This window comes from Entelurus aequoreus, linkage group LG10, assembly GCF_033978785.1.
Source record: "Entelurus aequoreus isolate RoL-2023_Sb linkage group LG10, RoL_Eaeq_v1.1, whole genome shotgun sequence".
Lineage (NCBI taxonomy): Eukaryota > Metazoa > Chordata > Actinopteri > Syngnathiformes > Syngnathidae > Entelurus > Entelurus aequoreus.
Window position 1 is genome coordinate 51,457,317 of NC_084740.1, and position 22,345 is coordinate 51,479,661.

The 22,345-nt window shown below is 42.3% G+C and overlaps 1 protein-coding gene across 1 annotated transcript; it reads right to left on the bottom strand.

Annotated features, from left to right (window-relative positions):
• Positions 1 to 5,528: 5,528 nt before the first annotated feature.
• On the bottom strand, positions 5,529 to 11,489 carry LOC133659162 (uncharacterized). Its single transcript, XM_062061896.1, has 2 exons — positions 7,892 to 11,489; positions 5,529 to 7,816 (listed from the first exon to the last, which is right to left on the bottom strand). Exons 1-2 carry the CDS (start codon positions 11,487 to 11,489, stop codon positions 5,748 to 5,750), a joined length of 5,667 nt encoding a protein of 1,888 aa, XP_061917880.1. The 3' UTR covers positions 5,529 to 5,747.
• Positions 11,490 to 22,345: the final 10,856 nt, after the last annotated feature.

Genomic DNA, 22,345 nt, shown 5'->3' on the forward strand with positions numbered 1-22,345 from the left:
CTGTGAATGTCCATTTCGCGTTCTCGACTCTCATTTTCAAGAGGATATAGTATCCGAGGTGGTTTAAAATACAAATCCGTGATCCACAATAGAAAAAGGAGAAAGTGTGGAATCCAATGAGCCAGCTTGTACCTAAGTTACGGTCAAAGCGAAAAAAGATACGTCCTGCACTGCACTCTAGTCCTTCACTCTCACGTACCTCATCCACGAATCTTTCATCCTCGCTCAAATTAATGGGGTAATCGTCGCTTTCTCGGTCTGTATCTCTCTCGCTGCTGGTGTAAACAATGGGAAAATGTGAGGAGTCCTTCCTCCGGTGACGTCACGCTACTTCCGGTACAGGCAAGGCTTTTTTTATCAGCGACCAAAAGTTGCGAACTTTATCGTCGATGTTCTCTACTAAATCCTTTCAGCAAAAATATGGCAATATCGCGAAATGATCAAGTATGACACATAGAATGGATCTGCTATCCCCCGTTTGAATAAGACAAATTTCATTTCAGTAGGCCTTTAAGAAAAGATGAAGAAAGGTCTAAGTAGCCCACCGACTGACTCAACAAACACACTTAAATCAGCACATAAAGTCTAATAGTGAGGGAGCTGATTGATTCCGTTACTCCCCTTCATTAGGCTAACAAATTTCATTAAAAAAAAATCTCAGATGAAGCATACAGCACACTCTCCCTCTAATCATTTTAATTAGCTGCTGTGCTTCTGCCGGCAGCATCATGGATAGGCGTGACTGAGGGATGAGAATGCTAATGGTGGAGGATTTAGCATTTGCTTCATAGAAAATAGTTGAGATGCCTCTTCATTTCTATTTGATCTTTTGCCATTATACAGGGGTCCCTAATTGAGTGAGAGGATTGAAAGCGTGACGTGGAAAAGCGCTGCATTGTGGTTTTCTCGCTGGCCTCTGAACAGCTCATTTACATGGCTAAAGCAAGACTTTGTCCTAAAGATGTGGTGTTTTCTTTTACAAGGTCAAAAACGGTGCGAACATGCGACATGAATAACTGCCACAATGGTTGTCAAGATCGCTTCAGGGAAAAAAAATATATCTAGTGAGATTTGCCTCATTTCCAGCATAGAAGCAATGCCAAAAGAAGTCGGGTTAGTGAGCTAATAAAGAAACCGACAAATGAAGTGAATTAATTAACTCAATATTATGTTCTATATATGGTAAATGTTTATATTCATCTTGGACAAAGTAAACCACCAAGTTTAAGTAAACAGTAGTATTTCAGTTTGAACACATAATAAGATAAGGCCCCTTATTTTGATAATCACAGGTGGATTGGATCACTTCTCGTAGAAAAGAGACCCTAATTGGGACTTCGCAATGCAAAAGTGATAACCATATCCTTGAGAAAAGACTACCTGTCTAGCTCAATGCCAACATTTAAGTTATGACTTAAAGCAGTTGTTTTCCAGACACTTACACACAAAAATCTCCTTTTATGGTCAGGTGGTGCTGTCCTGACTTAGCACACACCCAGACAGAGAAAGAATGAATATAAAACTGATGGTTTGGCTTCTCCAGGTAGGAGTCCTTCATTTTTTTGACCTTGGCTCCTCCGGGTACTGCAGACCTGTTTAATGACTCTCACTTGTAATAAAGCTACTTTTTGTTCAGCAAAAATAGATAGATAGATAGTACTTTATTGATTTCTTCAGGAAAAATTTAAATAGCGTCTCCGACGATCCTTTGATCCACTGCCCCGGGAGGGGGAGACAAGAGCAGAAATACACTTCAAAAGCAACCGTGAAACGATCAAACATGACTTTTAAAGGCCTACTGAAATGAATTTTTTTTATTTAAACGGGGATAGCAGATCCATTGTATGTGTCATACTTGATCATTTCGCGATATTGCCATATTTTTGCTGAAAGGATTTAGTAGCGAACATCGACGATAAAGTTTTGGTCGCTGATAAAAAAAAGCCTTGCCTGTACCGGAAGTAGCGTGACGTCGCAGGTTGAAAGGCTCCTCACATTCCCCCATTGTTTACACAAGCAGCGAGAGCGATTCGGACCGAGAAAGCGACGATTACCCCATTAATTTGAGCGAGGATGAAAGATTCGTGGATGAGGAACGTGAGAGTGAAGGACTAGAGTGCAGTGCAGGACGCATCTTAGGTACAAGGGCTCATTGGATTCCACACTTTCTCCTTTTTCTATTGTGGATCACGGATTTGTATTTTAAACCAGTGGTCCCCAACCTTTTTGTAGCTGCGGACCGGTCAACACTTGAAAAATTGCCCCGGGGACCGGGGGGGGGGGGGGGTGGGGGGGGGATTTTTTTTTTATTTAATTTTTTTTCTTTCGCTTTTCATAAAGAAATACAATCATGTGTGCTTACGGACTGTATCCCTGCAGATTGTATTGATCTACATTGATATATAATGTATAAAATGTGTTTTTCTATGTTGATTTAATAAAAAAAAATTATTATTTTTTTTTTTTCTGGTACCAATCGGTCGGTTGGGGACCACTGTTTTAAACCACCTCGGATACTATATCCTCTTGAAAAAGAGAGTCGAGAACGCGAATGGACATTCACAGTGACTTTTTATCTCCACAACAATACATCTGTGAAGCTCTTTAGCTACGGAGCTAACGTGATAGCACATCGGGCTCAAATGCAGATAGAAACAAAATAAATAAACCCCTGACTGGAAGGATAGACAGAAGATCAACAATACTATTAAACCATGGACCTGTAACTACACGGTTAATGCTTTCCAGGCTGGCGAAGCTTAACAATGCTGTTGCTAACAACGCCATTGAAGCTAACTTAGCAACGGGACCTCACAGAGCTATGCTAAAAACATTAGCTCTCCACCTACGCCAGCCCTCATCTGCTCATCAACACCCGTGCTCACCTGCGTTCTAGCGATCAACGGAGCGACGATCATAGATGCGGTCGGCGGCCCGGAGACGGAGGAAGTCAAGCTGAGGTCGGCGACTAGCGCGTCTGCTATCCATCTCAAAGTGCTCCTGGTTGTGTTGCTGCAGCCAGCCGCTAATACACCGATCCCACTTACAACTTTCTTCTTTGCAGTCTTCATTGTTCATTAAACAAATTGCAAAAGATTCACCAACACAGATGTCCAGAATATTGTGGAATTTTGCGATGAAAACAGAGCTTTTTTGTATTGGATTCAATGGTGTCCGAATACTTCCGTTTAACTATTGACGTCACGCGCATACGTCATCATACATAGACGTTTTCAACCGGAAGTGTGGCGGGAAATTTAAATTGCACTTTATAAGTTAACCCGGCCGTATTGGCATGTGTTGCAATGTTAAGATTTCATCATTGATATATATATATATATATAATATATATATATATATATATATATATATATATATATATATATATCAGACTGCGTGGTCGGTAGTAGTGGCTTTCAGTAGGCCTTTAACTCTATCACCTGGTACATGCTGATGTGTTCACAGCATTTTCAGACTGGTAAGTTTGAATCAAAGCTTGTTTATTCAGTTGCACACATAGCAATTAGCAGCATGTTAGCGTTAGCTGAGCTAAGGTAGCTGCCGGTTTCAAAGAACGTCCAGTATTTGGGAATAAAGCAATACCCCTTTTCATAGATCAAAAACTGAGAAGACTTTAAATATTTCCCACATGAATGCACAGTTCCTTTCAGACTTCAAATATATTAAGTTTGAAACAAGGAGACGTCACACAGTGACAAGTCCTACTGACTTATCTCTGAAAGGACGACAGTCTTCTCTCCTGATGTAAAATTCGGAAAGTTGGTGTGTCTGTGAGTCTTTACCGACTTGGCATTCGGAAAATGTTTGGCCTGTATATAAACTGACGTTGATGATCAAAATACACCATTGGCAGCTTGCTCGAATCTCTTCCAATAGATGTGCTCACATGGATCAATTCCAACAATTTTACTTATTTTTTTTAAGGTCCAGTTAGTTTTGGTAGAGTCCTTTGATGTTTTTCTTTTGTACGATCCATTTTAATCCAGTTTGGTGGTCTCTCTTGCAATACCGCTGGTTGAGTACAGCCGTATAAACAACAACTCTGTCCAGCAACAATGGCTACCCAGCCCCACAATGCATTGCGAAACCACTTGCCCTTTGGAGCCCTATAAAAGACCATTTTTGCATACTTGACTCTCCTTTTATCGCTTAAATAGGTAACATATACGATGAAGAAAAAGCTTTTTCTTACTGCAAAAAACCAGGGGTGTCAAACTCATTTTCATTGAGGGCCCCATCGCAGTAATGGCTGCTTTCAGAGGGACGCTTTTTTAAAATGAATTTACATTATGCATGCGGGTAATAACCTGTGATTAATCATGATTAATCGAAATGCATATGCATTTGATCATTAGACTTTTTTATGTATAACTTGCTTTAAAATCATAAATAAAGGTGACACGCAGATATTTCACTATTTGTTTTTATCTCACAAGAATAGTTTTGCAATACAGTATACAATAATATAGTTGGCATGTCAGATAATATTAAAGTTTAAAATATGCATTTTTTTTTCTGTCAAAATTGAAAGAACGAATGCATTTAGTAAAAATAAAAAAATAAGTATTTTATTTATATTTATATATATATATATATATATATATATATATATATATTTTTTTTTTTAATCAATCCAACAAAATAATACACAATTCTACCACAATAATACAATTCTAATTCCAAAACCAAACCCGGCCCAGCAACATTGGAATTGGAGGTTAAATCACCAAAATGATTCCCGGGTGCGGCCACCGCTGCTGCTCACTGCTCCCCTCACCTCCCAGGGGGTGAACAAGCGGAAGGGTCGAATGCAGAGGACAAATTTCACCACACCTAGTGTGTGTGTGTGACAATCATTGCTACTTTAACTTTAACTTCAGAACAGCAATCAACAGAGCAATTGAGAGGACACACAAACATGACACAAAACAATCCAAAAGTAGTCAAACAAAAATGAATAATATCAACAACAGTATGAATATTAATAACAATTCCAACATAGCAGTTCTTCTGCCTTCAGCTAAGGGCTTTAACTTATGCAGCGAGCTAAACATATGGCTTCAGTAACCACTCGTGAAGCAGTCTTGAGTTTACTGATCCATTTTACTTTGTAAAACTGTGACAGAGAAACAGAATAAACAACATCAGTTTCTGTGTAAAAAACATACATTCACACTTATTTCTGTGTGCAAAATAACCAACTAGAGGTCTTAACATTAGCAATACATAGTATTTTGACTAGCAACAACAATGCTAAATGATAACATCAGCTTTAGAGAGTGAATAGCGTAGCGCCTTGAATAACACGAAGCGCAAAGTGAATGCGCAAATAAACATTCTTAATAGAGCATATATGATTTAACTTACAGTTTATGCCTTTAACAAGCGCAAAAGTAGAGGAAGAAGACACACTCGACGCAGGAGCGACATGTTTATGGACTCTGCTGCACTTCTTAACTTCTGCTCAACGCACTTCCTGGTTCCAACATGCGCCACTAGATGGCAGTGTAAGATCAACCACAAACTCACAATCACTAGATTCTCTTACAGGAACATTAACCAGATAAGCTGTAGACTGAAGAAGCTTAGCTCTGTAAGAAAATAAACCTCCAGAAAAGGAGTAAAATAATAACACAAGACTGAGGGACAGAATACTCCCCGTCTGACATCAACAGGATGTCATACTAACCCACACCCACTGTTTTTCAAAGGATATGAGGGGTCCTTTATGTGTGGTTCCTCGGAACCAGCAGGATGACCTCACTGATAGGTCTCAAGTACAGTCTCTGTTCACCGTTGCGGGTTATCTTGACTTGGATCTTCCTGACCCTTTCATCCTGACTGGGAAAGGTCTTTGCAACAACACCAAGGGGCCAGTCGTTCCTGTGCTCTTGCCCATCTTTTAGCAGGATGACATCTCCTTCTTGTAGGTTGGGTTTAGGTGTTCTCCATTTGCGACGAGGTTGCAGGTCACTGAGGAATTCTCTCTTCCATCGTCCCCAGAAGAGATTGGCCAGATACTGTACACGTCTCCATTGTGCTCTGAACAGGTCACGGTCATCAAAGTGACCTGGGATGACTGAGGGGGTGGCTGCCTTTTGCGTGAGAAGCATGGCAGGAGTGAGAATCTCAGGATGCTCTGGGTCAGTGGAAACTGCTGTAAGCGGCCTTGCATTAACAATAGCAGTCACTTCCGACATGAACGTCACCAGTACTTCATGTGTGAGCTTGGCCTTTCCGTGCTGCAGCAGCATTGCGTCCAGAATCCGTCGACTGACGCCGATCATGCGCTCCCATGATCCAGCCATGTGGGAAGCGTGTGGGGGATTAAAATGCCACTCACAACCACTGTTTCCAAGATAGGTGTTGATTTTGTCATTGTGACAGCCCTTTTTGTCAATGTGAAGTTCTCTGCAAGCACTCACAAAGTTTGTGCCACAGTCTGATCTGAGCAGCTTGGCAGCGCCTCTGATGGCGAAGAAGCGTCGCAGCGCATTAATGAATGACGAAGTGTCCATTGACTCTATCACTTCAATGTGGATGGCACGAGTACTCATGCAGGTGAAGATTACCGCCCATCTCTTTGCTTCTGCCTGACCTGCACGTGTTTTCCTGACTGTGACGGGCCAAGGGCCAAAAACATCTAGGCCAACACCTGTAAAAGGAGGGTCTGTGCACATTCTGTCTTCTGGTAGGTCTGACATGATCTGTTCTTGTTGTTTGCCTCTCAATCTGCGACATGTAACACAGTTAAAAACAACACTGCTGACTGCTCTTTTCCCGCCCACTATCCAGAAACCAGCAGCTCTGATAGCACCTTCGGAGAAGTGTCTGCCCTGGTGGCGTACTTGTGAATGAAATTGTCTGATTATGAGCTGAGTGACGTGGTGTTTACTGGGGAGGAGTATAGGGTGTGTTTCGTCTGCTGTGAGTTGAGCCTTAGTCAGCCGACCTCCAACTCGTAAGACCATGTTACTGTCCATTACTGGGTTCAGTTTGCTAAGTGGGCTTTTCTTGGAGACAGACTCACCACGTTCCACGTGCCTGATGTCATCTGCGTACACCTCACTTTGCACTGCACGAATGATGATGGCTTTAGCCTGCTGGAGCTGGTCTTCAGTAATGTTCTTGTCACACTTGTGCCATCCATGGCATCTGCTCTCAGATGCAGCCTTAAAACATGTGACGATGTGGCGTAGCCTGGCGATAGTCTTTAACAGGCGGGTCCAGCTGGAGAATCTTTCGAACCTTGCTGCCCAGAGAGTGCTTTTAGAGAGGGAGGTAGCACAGGATACAACCTCTGGACGCAGCTCAGTGTCATGTTCGGGGTTAATGAGGTCAAAGGGCATTTCCTGTGTTTGACCTAGGCCTGAGTCAGTGAGGAAGGGAGGGCCACTGAGCCATGTAGAGTGGGAAAGATGTTCAGCAGGCAGTCCACGTGTGGCATGGTCAGCTGGGTTTAAATGTGTGGGCACATAACGCCATTGGTGAGCCTGAGTGGAGCGCCTGATGCGTTCAACGCGGTTATGTACATACACATAAAAGCGTCTCTTGTCATTGAAAATGTAGCCGAGTACTACTTTAGAATCTGTGTAGAAGCTGACTTCATCAAACGTAAAGTCGAGCTCTTCTTGGACCATGTCTGCTACTTCGACAGCCAGCACTGCGGCACACAGCTCTAATCTGGGAATGGTGATGTCTGGTTTTGGAGCTAGCCTGGCTTTGCCGAGGAGAAAGCCCCCGTCACTGTGTCCATCAGCAGTGGTGAGTTTCAAGTAGGCGACAGCTCCGACTGCTTTTGTGGATGCATCACAAAACACATGCATATCCTTTCTCTGTGCTTTGGACAGTGAAATGGACGTATACATACGTGAGATCTTGAGCTGTTCCAAGTGCTGTAGAGCGTCTTTCCATCTCTGCCACTTGTCCTGTTGCTCCTTAGGTAGAGGAGTATCCCATTCACTGATGTTTTTGGAGATCTCTCTCAGGATGGAGCGTCCTTCAATGCTCACTGGCGCAGCGAACCCAAGCGGGTCATACAAACTGTTGATGACTGATAACACACCACGCTTGGTGAAGGGCTTGTCAGTGATCTCCACTCGAAACGACAACTGGTCAGTGGACAAGTTCCAGCCCAGTCCGAGGCTGTATTGCATGGGTGGTGCATCCTGTCCGAGCTCAAGACCCTGCAGACCTGTAGCGAGATCTTCTCCTGGGAATGCGCTGGTGACAACAGGACTGTTAGATGAAATCTTGTGGAGACGGATGTTCGATTGAGCTAGCATTTTCTGTGCTCTGGTGAGGATGTCGATTGCCTCGTCCTCAGAGGCGAATGACTTTAGCCCGTCATCTACATAAAAATGGTGCTCAATGAATTTCCTCACCTCGCTGCCGTACTCACTCTCTCCCTCCACAGCAGTTCTCTTGAGTCCATAGATGGCGACTGAGGGAGATGGACAGTTTCCAAACACGTGAACTGTCATCCGAAACTCGTCCACTTCTCCATCCAGGTCGTGGTCGCGGAACCAGAGAAAGCGCAGGTAATCACGATGGTCTTCCCTGACCATAAAGTTGTGAAACATCTGCTCCACATCAGCCATCACAGCATATGGTTCACCTCTGAAACGGAGAAGCACACCTACAAGGCCGTTGTTAAGATCTGGGCCTTTGAGCAGCACTTGATTAAGCGATACATTCTCACACTGGGCACTTGAATCGAAAACGATTCTGATTTTACCTGGCTTTTGTGGGTGGTAAATGCCAAAGCTTGGGAGATACCAACATTCTTGGTGGGGTTTAAGAAGAGGGGCCTTTTCTGCGTGTCCTTTGTTGAATGTCTTCTTCATAAACTCCACGAAATGCCCTTTCATTTCCGGCTTTCTCTTTAGTGTCTTGCGTAGAGACATGAGGCGGGTGAGTGCCTGCTCTCTATTGTTAGGCAAGCGGAGTCGGGGATGACGGAACGGGAGGGGAGCGACCCAGTTATTAGCCTCATCTTTAACAAACCCATGGTGCATAACATTCAGGAACGACTCATCTTCTGTAGAGAGTGCCAGTTTGTCATCATCTGCTGTTTGCTTAAAGATGTGTTTGCTCAGCTCATCTTTGGGTTGCATGTTCTCAAACAGGGGATTTTCTTCTGTGAACTTTACCTTTGTGTAGATTCTGTTTTCACAGGGAGAGAGGAAACTGGGGCGGCCGTTATCAAGTAAGTTTGTCTTGTAGGAGTTCACCGTGGGTCTGTGAGCTCCTGAGAGGCAGACATCTCCAATGATTACCCACCCGAGATCAAGCTGTTGGGCGTAAGGAGCTTCGTTTGGGCCGTTTATCTGGCGGCGGACCTTGTGAGCCTGAATCACATCTCTGCCCAGCAGGAGAAGAATGTCAGCTGATGGATCAAGTGGCGGTATTTGTGTGGCTACTTGAGAGAGGTGAGGATGTGCTGCAGCAGCTTCAGGAGTGGGTATCTCACTTCTGTTGTCTGGGATCTGGTTACACTCAGTGAGTATGGGTAGTGTTATTGACACTTTTCCATTTATGCCCTCGATGACAAAGCCATGAGCTCTTCGCCCTTGTGTGTTTTCTGTTCCTGAGCACGTTTTCATTGTGTAAGGGAGGGCCTCACCATGCAGGTTGAACATGTCAAAAAAGCGGGACCGAGCTAATGACACATTACTCTGATCATCTAAGATCGCGTACGTTTTTCTTTTTTCATTGGGGGCTGAGCAGGGGTACACATTCACCAGGCAAATTTTAGAACAGGACTTTCCCTGTAGTCCCTGTCCACATACCTCAGTGCAGCTAGATGTGGTCACGGTGGGGCTTTGGGTATCCGGCTCCCCGCCATGGGCCAATGGTGGGATGCCAGGGCCTGTATCTGTCCATGGGGGTGGCCCAGCATGCATGGCAGAGGTGTGTGAATCACTGTTGCACTCCACACAGTGAATGGTAGCTCTACAGTCTTTAGCTCTGTGCTCTGTTGATGAGAGACACTTGTAGCAGATTGACAGCTCCTTAAGCAAACTTCTCCTCTCATCCAATGCCTTCATTCTGAATCCTCTACATTTGGTGAGAGAATGTGGTTTCTTGTGCACTGGACACTGTTTATTGGGGTCAAGAGGGGCAGCTTTTGGTTCATTGTTAGCCGCACCGACCTGTGTTTTGTTTGTTGTGACTGGGACTTTGAAGCGTGTCTGTCTCACTAGTGTCCTTTCTGCTTTCATGTGTGTAGAGCCGCAGCTTTGCAGGATGAAGCTGGGGTCTGTTCTCATTTCTGCGTGGTTGTTGACAAACTGGACAAAATAGGAGAAAGGTGGGTAGTGAGCTTTGTGATCTTTTTTATATCTTGACCCTTCTCTGACCCACGCCTCCTGCAGGCCGCCAGGGAGCTTTTCCACAATTGGGTTTATTCCTCTTGAGGTGTCGAGAAAGCTGAGGCCTGGCAGATACCCTTCATCTTTCGCCGCCTCGAGCTCTTGGAGAAGGTCTGCAAGCTCCTGCAGGAGGTGACTTTCTTTATGGCCAACTTTGGGAAAACTTTCAAGGCGATTAAACAGTGAAGCCTCGATCGCTTCTGGTGAGCCATAATTTCTGTCGAGCCTTTGCCATAAACGTTCAAGACCTGCTTCTGGGTTGCTAACGTGAACGGCTCTAATCCTCAGAGCATGCTGGAGGGACTCACCGCTCAGCCATTTAGTCAGTAGATCAAGCTCTTCGCAGCATTTCAAGTTCAAATCCCCAGTGGCGTTGTGAAACATAGATTTCCATGCTACATAGGTCTCTGGCTTGTTATCAAAGACTGTGAGTCCTGCTGTCAGTAGATCACGACGTGAGAGGAGCACAGCGAGGTCTGATACATTAGTTTGTTGGCGCAAAGATGGAGATGGGACGTTATATGCTTCAGTGTAGTTGGGGGAATGAAATGGCGGTGGCTCGGGTTGTCTGATAGGTCGATAGCTGGGGGTGTACTCACATGCATGTGTCATAGCTGTTGGTCGGCTTGGCTCGACATTGTTGGTGTTGTTTATGTCCCACTTTTGTTCTATATCAGGCTTTGTCTCATCTTCCACATTAGCATCATTGTGAAATTGAGTGTTTACATATTCTTGAGTGCGGCCGGCAGCCATGGCTGTTGTAGTGGGAATATCTGGCGGCTCTTCCAGCTCTGTTTGGTCCAAAACTGCAGCCTCAAGGACCCTTGCTGCTGCGAGCGCTGCTTTAGCCTCTCCCTCTTGCTTCAGGGCGTTCATAGTAGCTACCAGCCGAGTTTTTTCCATTTCGATGTGTGCCCGTTCGACCTCCATGTCTATTTGGCGCTTGGCGTACTCTGCTCTGGTGCTGGCGGCTTCAGCGTTGGCTCGTGCTTTTGCTGCAGCAAGGCTGACTGATGACCAGCGTGATGAAGTCGAGCTGCACTTTGATCTGACTTCTAGCTGGGAGAGCGGAGGGGTGTCTCCGTGGTTAGACATGTCTGCTGACTGGCGTGGAGAGTCTCAGGCCCCCGACGATGCACTTGATGTGTAGTTAAACTTTTTACTCTTCTGCCTTCAGCTAAGGGCTTTAACTTATGCAGCGAGCTAAACATATGGCTTCAGTAACCACTCGTGAAGCAGTCTTGAGTTTACTGATCCATTTTACTTTGTAAAACTGTGACAGAGAAACAGAATAAACAACATCAGTTTCTGTGTAAAAAACATACATTCACACTTATTTCTGTGTGCAAAATAACCAACTAGAGGTCTTAACATTAGCAATACATAGTATTTTGACTAGCAACAACAATGCTAAATGATAACATCAGCTTTAGAGAGTGAATAGCGTAGCGCCTTGAATAACACGAAGCGCAAAGTGAATGCGCAAATAAACATTCTTAATAGAGCATATATGATTTAACTTACAGTTTATGCCTTTAACAAGCGCAAAAGTAGAGGAAGAAGACACACTCGACGCAGGAGCGACATGTTTATGGACTCTGCTGCACTTCTTAACTTCTGCTCAACGCACTTCCTGGTTCCAACATGCGCCACTAGATGGCAGTGTAAGATCAACCACAAACTCACAATCACTAGATTCTCTTACAGGAACATTAACCAGATAAGCTGTAGACTGAAGAAGCTTAGCTCTGTAAGAAAATAAACCTCCAGAAAAGGAGTAAAATAATAACACAAGACTGAGGGACAGAATAGCAGTGATTAGGAATCCCTCATTGACATGATCATCACAGCCATTTATTAAAAATAAAATAGAAACATTAAAAAAAATGAACAATAGTGTCACAGTATTTTGGTTTTGGCAGGCCATATAAAATGATGTGGCGGGCCAGAACTGGCCCCCGGGCCTTCGGTTTGACACTTGTGGCAAAAAGCAACAAACCAGGACTGACTCCTTCAGATATGAATGGAGGTGTAGTACCATAACAAATATTCATACCGGTACAGTACACTGTAAAAAAAAAATCCTATTTTTATGGTTAATTTACTCTAAATTTCAACTGTCATTTTTCAATGTTTTTAAAATAGTTTATAAAACTGTAGAATTGAAGACATTATCTGTAAATGAACAATCCGCCTGTTTGTTTTAAAGGCCTACTGAAAGCCACTTCTACCGACCACGCAGTCTGATAGTTTATATCTCAATGATTAAATCTTAACATTGCAACACATGCCAATACGGCCGGGTTAACTTATAAAGTGCAATTTTAAATGTCCCGCGAAACTTCCGGTTGAAAACGTCTATGTATGATGACGTATGCGCGTGACGTCAATGGTTGAAGCGGAAGTATTCGGACCCCAGTGAATCCAATACAAAAAAGTAGGGATGTCCGATAATGGCTTTTTGCCGATATCCGATATGCCGATATGCCGATATTGTCCAACTCTTTAATTACCGATACCGATATCAACCGATACCGATATCAACCGATATATACAGTCGTGGAATTAACACATTATTATGCCTAATTTGGACAACCAGGTATGGTGAAGATAAGGTACTTTTTAAAAAAATGAATCAAATAAAATAAGATAAATAAATTAAAAACATTTTCTTGAATAAAAAAGAAAGTAAAACAATATAAAAACAGTTACATAGAAACTAGTAATTAATGAAAATTTGTAAAATTAACTGTTAAAGGTTAGTATTATTAGTGGACCAGCAGCACGCACAATCATGTGTGCTTACGGACTGTATCCCTTGCAGACTGTATTGATATATATTGATATATAATGTAGGAACCAGAATATTAATAACAGAAAGAAACAACCCTTTTGTGTGAATGAGTGTAAATGGGGGAGGGAGGTTTTTTGGGTTGGTGCACTAATTGTAAGTGTATCTTGTGTTTTTTATGTGGATTTAATTTAAAAAAAACAAAAAAAACACGATACTGATAATAAAAAAAACGATACCGATAATTTCCGATATTACATTTTAACGCATTTATCGGCCGATAATATCGGCAGACCGATATTATCGGACATCTTTACAAAAAAGCTCTGTTTTCGTTGCAAAATTCCACAGTATTCTGGACATCTGTGTTGGTGAATCTTTTGCAATTTGTTTAATGAACAATGGAGACTGCAAAGAAGAAAGCTGTAGGTGGGATCGGTGTATTAGCGGCGGACTACAGTAACACAACCAAGAGGACTGAGAGATGGAAAGCAGACGCGCTAGCCGGCGAACTCACCTTAACTTCCTCCGTCTCCGGGCCGCCAACCGCATCTGTGATCGGGTGAAGTCCTTCGTCGCACCGTCGATCGCTGGAACGCAGGTGAGCACGGGTGTTGATGAGCAGATAAGGTCTGGCTGGCGTAGGTGGAGAGCTAATGTTTTTAGCATAGCTCTGTGAGGTCCGGTTGCTAAGTTAGCTTCAATGGCGTCGTTAGCAACAGCATTGTTAACCTTCGCCAGGCTGGAAAGCATTAACCGTGTAGCTACACGTCCATGGTTTAATAGTATTGTTGATTTTCTGTCTATCCTTCCAGTCAGGGGTTTATTTCTTTTGTTTCCTTCTGCAGTTAAGCCCGATGCTATCACGTTAGCTCGTAGCTAAAGCGTTTCGCCGATGTATTGTCGTGGAGACAAAAGTCACTGTGAATGTCCATTTCGCGTTCTCGACTCTCATTTTCAAGAGGATATAGTATCCGAGGTGGTTTAAAATACAAATCCGTGATCCACAATAAAAAAAGGAGAAAGTGTGGAATCCAATGAGCCAGCTTGTACCTAAGTTACGGTCAGAGCGAAAAAAGATATGTCCTGCACTGCACTCTAGTCCTTCACTCTCACGTTACTCATCAACGAATCTTTCCTCCTTGCTCAAATTAATGTGGTAATCGTCGCTTTCTCGGTCCGAATCTCTCTCGCTCCATTGTAAACAATGGGGTATTGTGAGAAGTCCTTCCTCCGGTGACGTCACGCTACTTCCGGTACAGGCAAGGCTTTTTTTTTATCAGCGAGCAAAAGTTGCGAACTTTATCGTCGATGTTCTCTACTAAATCCTTTTAGCAAAAATATGGCAATATCGCGAAATGATCAAGTATGACACATAGAATGGATCTGCTATCCCCGTTTAAATTTTAAAAAATTCATTTCAGTAGGCCTTTAAGTAATATGCCAGTAATGACAAACTATGTATATTTCTATTTTTTTTACAGAAAAATACCAAATTAATTATACAGAGCATTTTCTGTTTTCTTAAATTACTTTCAAATTCATGTAAAATTACAGTAATTATCTTTCATTAAATATGTAGCTTGTTATATAAAAGTCTATGTCCGTACTAACAATCTTGTAGAATAAAGGTATTTTTCTGCAGAACTGTTTGCATCGTCACTTTATTAAAGGTGGTTGATCTTAATAATTTAGTAAAAATCTGTAAAATTACGATATTTTTCCGCAAAACGTTTCATGAAAATTTCTGTCAATATAATGTTTTTGATCATTATTTGGTTTACATTGTTTTACTTTAATTTTATGGTTTTCGTTTGGCAGCCATAGCTGCCAGTAGATGACCGTTTTTTTTACAGATTTTTTTTTTTACGGTGTAAAGTAAATATCAAGCTACATTTCTGATGAAAAAATTCCGTTTCCAAACAGTTTTGAGCCTCTCGTGTGACACCGCTAATCGCACACGCTGCAATTTTAATTACGGAAAAAGTGAACCGGCTCTTTAATAAAGCTGTCAGCGAGAGAATTCATGCTGTCATGATTTACTCCCGCTGAGCAAAACATCGAGGTGGAGAAAGCGGGCGCCGTGCCACTTGTGCAGCCGTCACAGCCCGAGCATTATGGGAGGATGCACGAGGTCTGCGGGCCGTGTGACGCGGATGGCACAAGGCCTGCACAGTCGAACGTGAGCTGATAACAAGACATCACGCTGGTAGCGATAGAGGGAGGAGGGGGTTGGATAATGCTGGTCAAAAGGGGAGGGGGGGCCAGACCCTAAAGCCTAAAATCAGCATTTTCCTGATACCCTTATAAGGTCAGCCATGGGAGGTATTTCCAGTATCACTGATTACTCAGCCTTGGTCGGAGGGGGGGTGTCAGTAAAGGAGGAAGGAAAAAGGGAGGGGCCTGTTTTATTATTTTGTTTTAAGAGCACTCTGTGTGTTGATGTGTGTCGTGCAGGGCGGGGCTTAGGGAGGAGACTTCCTGTTGGTCTACTTGCCATTCAGCACCGAGGACATGTCAACTCCTGAGTGCACAACAATTGAGCTTCTGCAGCTAAACACTGACGGCTGCTTCCACCTGCTCAGTGGCATAGTGGTTACAGCAGGCCTGGGAAATTACTTTGACTCGGGGGGCCAAATTTAGAGAAAAAAATGTGTCTGGGGGCCGGTATATCTATTTTTAGGAAAACTAATACAAAACCTCACAATAAAGTCGGATTGAATGCTAAAAATGTTATGACAGACCACCTTAAAGGCCTACTGAAATGATTTTTTTTAATTTAAACGGGGATAGCAGATCCATTCTATGTGTCATACTTGATCATTTCGCGATATTGCCATATTTTTGCTGAAAGGATTTAGTAGAGAACATCGACGATAAAGTTCACAACTTTTGGTCGCTGATAAAAAAAGCCTTGCCTGTACCGGAAGTAGCGTGACGTCGCAGGTTGAAAGGCTCCTCACATTTCCCCATTGTTTACACCAGCAGCGAGAGCGATTCGGACCGAGAAAGCGACGATTACCCCATTAATTTGAGCCAGGATGAAAGATTCGTGGATGAGGAACGTGAGAGTGAAGGACTAGAGTGCAGTGCAGGACACATCTTTTTTCGCTCTGACCGTAACTTAGGTATAAGGGCTCATTGGATTCCACACTTTCTCCTTTTTCTATTGTGGATCACGGATTTGTATTTTAAACCACCTCGGATACTATATCCTCTTGAAAATGAGAGTCGAGAACGCAAAATGGACACTCACAGTGACTTTTATCTCCACAACAATACATCGGCGAAGCACTTTAGCTACGGAGCTAACGTGATAGCATCGTGCTTAACTGCAGATAGAAACAAAATAAATAAACCCCTGACTGGAAGGATAGACAGAAGATCAACAATACTATTAAACCATGGACCTGTAACTACACGGTTAATGCTTTCCAGCCTGGCGAAGCTTAACAATGCTGTTGCTAACGACGCCATTGAAGCTAACTTAGCAACGGGACCTCCCAGAGCTATACTAAAAACATTAGCTATCCACCTACGCCAGCCAGCCCTCATCTGCTCATCAACACCCGTGCTCACCTGCGTTCCAGCGATCGACGGAGCGACAAAGGACTTCACCCGATCATAGATGCTGTCAACGGCTAACGTCAGATAGCGCGTCTGCTATCCAAGTCAAAGTCCTCCTGGTTGTGTTGCTGCAGCCAGCCGCTAATACACCGATCCCACCTACAGCTTTCTTCTTTGCAGTCTTCATTGTTCATTAAACAAATTGCAAAAGATTCACCAACACAGATGTCCAGAATACTGTGGAATTTTGCGATGAAAACTGACCTTTTTGTATTGGATACAATGTGTCCGAATACTTCCGTTTCAACGATTGACGTCATGCGCATACGTCATCATACATAGACGTTTTCAACCGGAAGTTTGGCGGGAAATTTAAAATTGCACTTTATAAGTTAACCCGGCCGTATTGGCATGTGTTGCAATGTTAAGATTTCATCATTGATATATAAACTATCAGACTGCATGGTCGGTAGTAGTGGCTTTCAGTAGGCCTTTATTCTTGTTGTCTGTGTTAGATTTGCATTTTTTAATACTTACTTTTTTTAGTAAGTCATTTTAGTAAGTCTTTTTTGCAAAATGTTTAACCATTGCCTGCTATAAGGCTCCAACCCCCCACCACCCCAAGAGGGACAAGCGGTAGAAAATGGATGGATGGATGTATCAGTATATTATACACGTGTTACTACGCTAGATAAATAAATAATAAATAAATAAATAGTTCCTCAGTGTTGATTGATTACAATAACAATTTCGCGACAGCTAGTTTATTATGCAAGTGACAAACTTACTCAAGTATTGTTGATGGTATTTGGATGCTCTTTTAATGTGATTTAGAGGTAGAATGAATTGCTGTCATTAGATGCATTGCCAACCACTTATAATGAGCCAATTGTTACAAATTAGAAAGCAAAAAAAAAAAAAAAAAAAGTGGTCTTCTTGTCTCTCATTAGGATTGTGAGCGATAAGGTTGTAAATTCTCATTTGTCCAAAAATAGTCATCTTCTTCTTCTATTGCCATGATTAGAACACACGTTTGTTTACGGAAGTCGGAAGTACGTTTGGGGTTGTCCCGATACCAATATTTTGGTACCGGTACCGGTACCAAAATGTACACTATCATTCAAAAGTTTGGGGTCACATTGAAATGTCCTTATTTTTGAAGGAAAAGCACTGTACTTTTCAATGAAGATAACTTTAAACTTTAAAGAAATACACTCTATACATTGCTAATGTGGTAAATGACTATTCTAGCTGCAAATGTCTGGTTTTTGGTGCAATATCTACATAGGTGTATAGAGGCCCATTTCCAGCAACTATCACTCCAGTGTTCTAATGGTACAATGTGTTTGCTCATTGGCTCAGAAGGCTAATTGATAATTAGAAAACCCTTGTGCAATCATGTTCACACATCTGAAAACAGTTTAGCTCGTTACAGAAGCTACAAAACTGACCTTCCTTTGAGCAGATTGAGTTTCTGGAGCATCACATTTGGGGGGTCAATTAAACGCTCAAAATGGCCAGAAAAAGAGAACTTTCATCTGAAACTCGACAGTCTATTCTTGTTCTTAGAAATGAAGGCTATTCCACAAAATTGTTTGGGTGACCCCAAACTTTTGAACGGTAGTGTATTTCGATACTTTTCGATGCTTTTCTAAATAAAGGGGACCACAAAAAGTGGCATTATTGTCTTTATTTTAACAACAAATCTTATGGTACATGAAACATATGTTTCTTATTCCAGGTTTGTCCTTAAATAAAATAGTGAACATACTAGACAACTTGTATTTTAGTAGTAAGTAAGCAAACAAAGGCTCCTAATTAGTCTGCTGACAAATGCAGTAACATATTGTGTCATTTTCCATTCTATTATTTTGTCAAAATTATGAGGGACAAACTGTAAAAATGCATTATTAATCCACTTGTTCATTTACTGTTAATATCTGCTTACTTTCTCTTTTAACATGTTCTATCTACACTTCTGTTAAAATGTAATAATCACTTATTCTTCTCTTCTTTGATACTTTACATTAGTTTTGGATGGTACCACAAATTTGGGTATCGCTCCGATACCAAGTAGTTACACGATCATACATTGGTCATATTCAAAGTCCTTATATGTCCAGGGACATATTTACTGACTTTATAAACATAATATACATTTAAAAAAGGAAAAAAGATATATAATAATATTCGGTATAGTACCGAATATGATTCATTAGTATCACAGTACTATACTGGTACTGGTATACCGTACAACCCTAGTTGCTAAGGGTACATGAATAAATGTGCTGAGGAAATAGGTTGCATAAAATGACCAAAATACGGTCAATTTTGTACATATCACATATTGGTATGAACATTTGTAGTACTACATTATGTATATAATTGCAGCCTGCATATAAAACGTTGGAGGGTTTTGAAGTAGTTCAAGAGGACTCTGAAGGCTGCAATGATGACTCCCATTAGCCGCATCTGGCCAGCATGTATTTAATCATCTTTAGAACCCCTAAAAAAAAACAAATTTGTGTTTTCTCTAATAATGATTGTGAACAATACGCACAGTTCCAAAAAAAAGTGCAATTCCCCTTTTAAGTTTTCCTCCACAATGCATTCTCATCCAGTATAAAAAAAAGCTGTAGCCAAACTTGAAGGCAAGATGATAATGTTTTAATGTTATTGTTCCAATGTTTATTATAGTAGATGTGTTTCCCCCCCAACAATATAATGTGTTTGCTACAGTAGGTGTGTCCTGTGGGCACACAGTCTGCAGATGGAGAGACCATTTTAATAATGCAGCAAAGCTTTGAACCCCCTTGTGTGTCCCACCATTGTTCCACCCTGCAAGAGTCCCTCAAAAGCCCCTTGCCTCAGGCCTCAGTCCTTGGGTAGAGGTAGCTCTCTGGAGACTGCAGCCTGGATAACAGCCTATGAAATATTGAAGTATTTCTTCTATTTATTTGTGTATTGGAGCCATGAGCAAAAACGTGAACCATCCCAGCTATACGCTGCAAACTGCAGACTAACATGAGTAGCCATGGCAACAAATGTCATAGTTTGCTCCACTTGCATTAAAATGAAGATAGTGAATGAGATTAAATGCCTACTGGAATGACATTTTCTTATTTAAACGGGGATAGCAGATCCATTCTATGTGTCATACTTGATCATTTCGCGATATTGCCATATTTTTGCTGAAAGGATTTAGTAGAGAACATCGACGATAAAGTTCGCAACTTTTGCTCGCTGATAAAAAAAAGCCTTGCCTGTACCGGAAGTAGCGTGACGTCACAGGTTAAAGGGCTCCTCACATTTCCCCATTGTTTACACCAGCAGCGAGAGTGATTCGGACCGAGAAAGCGACGATTACCCCATTAATTTGAGCCAGGATGAAAGATTCGTGGATGAGGAACGTGAGAGTGAAGGACTAGAGTGCAGTGCAGGACGTATCTTTTTACGCTCTGACCGTAACTTAGGTACAAGGGCTCATTGGATTCCACACTTTCTCCTTTTTCTATTGTGGATCACGGATTTGTATTTTAAACCACCTCGGATACTATATCCTCTTGAAAATGAGAGTCGAGAATGTGAAATGGACATTCACAGTGACTTTTATCTCCACGACAATACATCGGTGAAGCACTTTAGCTACGGAGCTAACGTGATAGCATCGGGCTTAACTGCAGATAGAAACAAAAGAAATAAGCCCCTGACTGGAAGGATAGACAGAAGATCAACAATACTATTAAACCATGGACATGTAACTACACGGTTAATGCTTTCCAGCCTGGCGAAGCTTAACAATGCTGTTGCTAACGACGCCATTGAAGTTAACTTAGCTACGGGACCTCACAGAGCTATGCTAAAAACATTAGCGCTCCACCTATGCCAGCCAGCCCTCATCTGCTCATCAACACCCGTGCTCACCTGCGTTCCAGCGATCGACGGAGCGACGAAGGACTTCACCCGATCATCGATGCGGTCGGCGGCTAGCGTCGGCTAGCGCGTCGGCTATCCAAGTCAAAGTCCTCCTGGTTGTGTTGCTGCAGCCAGCCGCTAATACACCGATCCCACCTACAGCTTTCTTCTTTGCAGTCTCCATTGTTCATTAAACAAATAGCAGAAGATTCACCAACACAGATGTCCAGAATACTGTGGAATTTTGCGATGAAAACAGAGCTTTTTTGTATTGGATTCAATGGTGTATCAATACTTCCGTTTAACCATCGACGTCACACGCTTACGTCATCATACATAGACGTTTTCAAGCGGAAGTGTGGCGGGAAATTTAAAATTGCACTTTATAAGTTAACCTGGCCGTATTGGCATGTGTTGCAATGTTAAAATTTCATCATTGATATATAAACTATCAGACTGCGTGGTCGGTAGTAGTGGCTTTCAGTAGGCCTTTAATGTATTTTACGGACCATAGGGCACACAGGATTATAAGGCGCACTGCTGATGAATGGTCTATTTTTGATCTTATTTCATATATAAGGCGCACCGGATTTTAGGGCGCATTAAAGGGGTCATATTATATTATCCATCCATCCATTTTCTACCGCTTGTCCCGTGGGGGTGCTGGAGCCTATCTCAGCTCCATTCGGGTGGAAGGCGGGGTACACCCTGGACAAGTCACCACCTCATCGCAGGGCCAACACAGATAGACAGACAACATTCACACTCACATTCACACACAAGGACCATTTAGTGTTGCCAATCAACCTATCCCCAGGTGCATGTCTTTGGAGGTGGGAGGGGCCTATCCCCAGGTGCATGTCTTTGGAGGTGGGAGGGGCCTATCCCCAGGTGCATGTCTTTGCCATTATAGTGCAGTCTACACGTATATATTATGTATGACTGCCATCTACTAGTCATACTTATCATTACACCGTGTACCAAATAAAATAGCTTCGAGGTCGGTAAGCTCAACGTATTCTTTACATTAGGCGCACCGGGTTAAAGGAGCACTCTCGAGTTTTGAGGGGAAAAAAGGATTTTAAGTGCGCCTATAGTCTGAAAAATAGGGTAATTACTGTGTTTTTCTGTCTGCTGAAGTTTTTTTAATAGTGTTCATTTTTCCATAAGGGAGATATATTATTAACATATCTCATGCATTAAGAGACTTCTTGTAATATGCATTTTCTTGCATCTGGAACACTCCAGGGCACGCTTGCAGTTAGTGCCAGCTTCTTCAATGAGTGCACCCTCAGCGTGGTAATTCCTCAGAGTAATTCATTAAAACCCACTAATTTACTTATGATCTACTTATACTCATGTGTGCAAAATGGTGCGGGGCCGTCCTATTGAAACTATTTTACCTATTCTACCAGTTGTCACCATGGAGACACTCATTTCCGGCACATCGGGCATCATGCTCCAACCTCTGGTGTTTTGCTATGTTGCAATAAACTATGATGCAGGTGCAAGAAAATGCATGTTGCAAGAAGCATTTTCATGCTATTTTATAACTGTATCGCCTGTAAAATTACAAAAGAACAAGCGCTATTAAAAAACACCAGCAGAAGTGAAGTGAATTATATTTATGTGGAGGTCGTTTCAGGAGCCAGGCAAAGTTTTAAAGGCCTACTGAAAG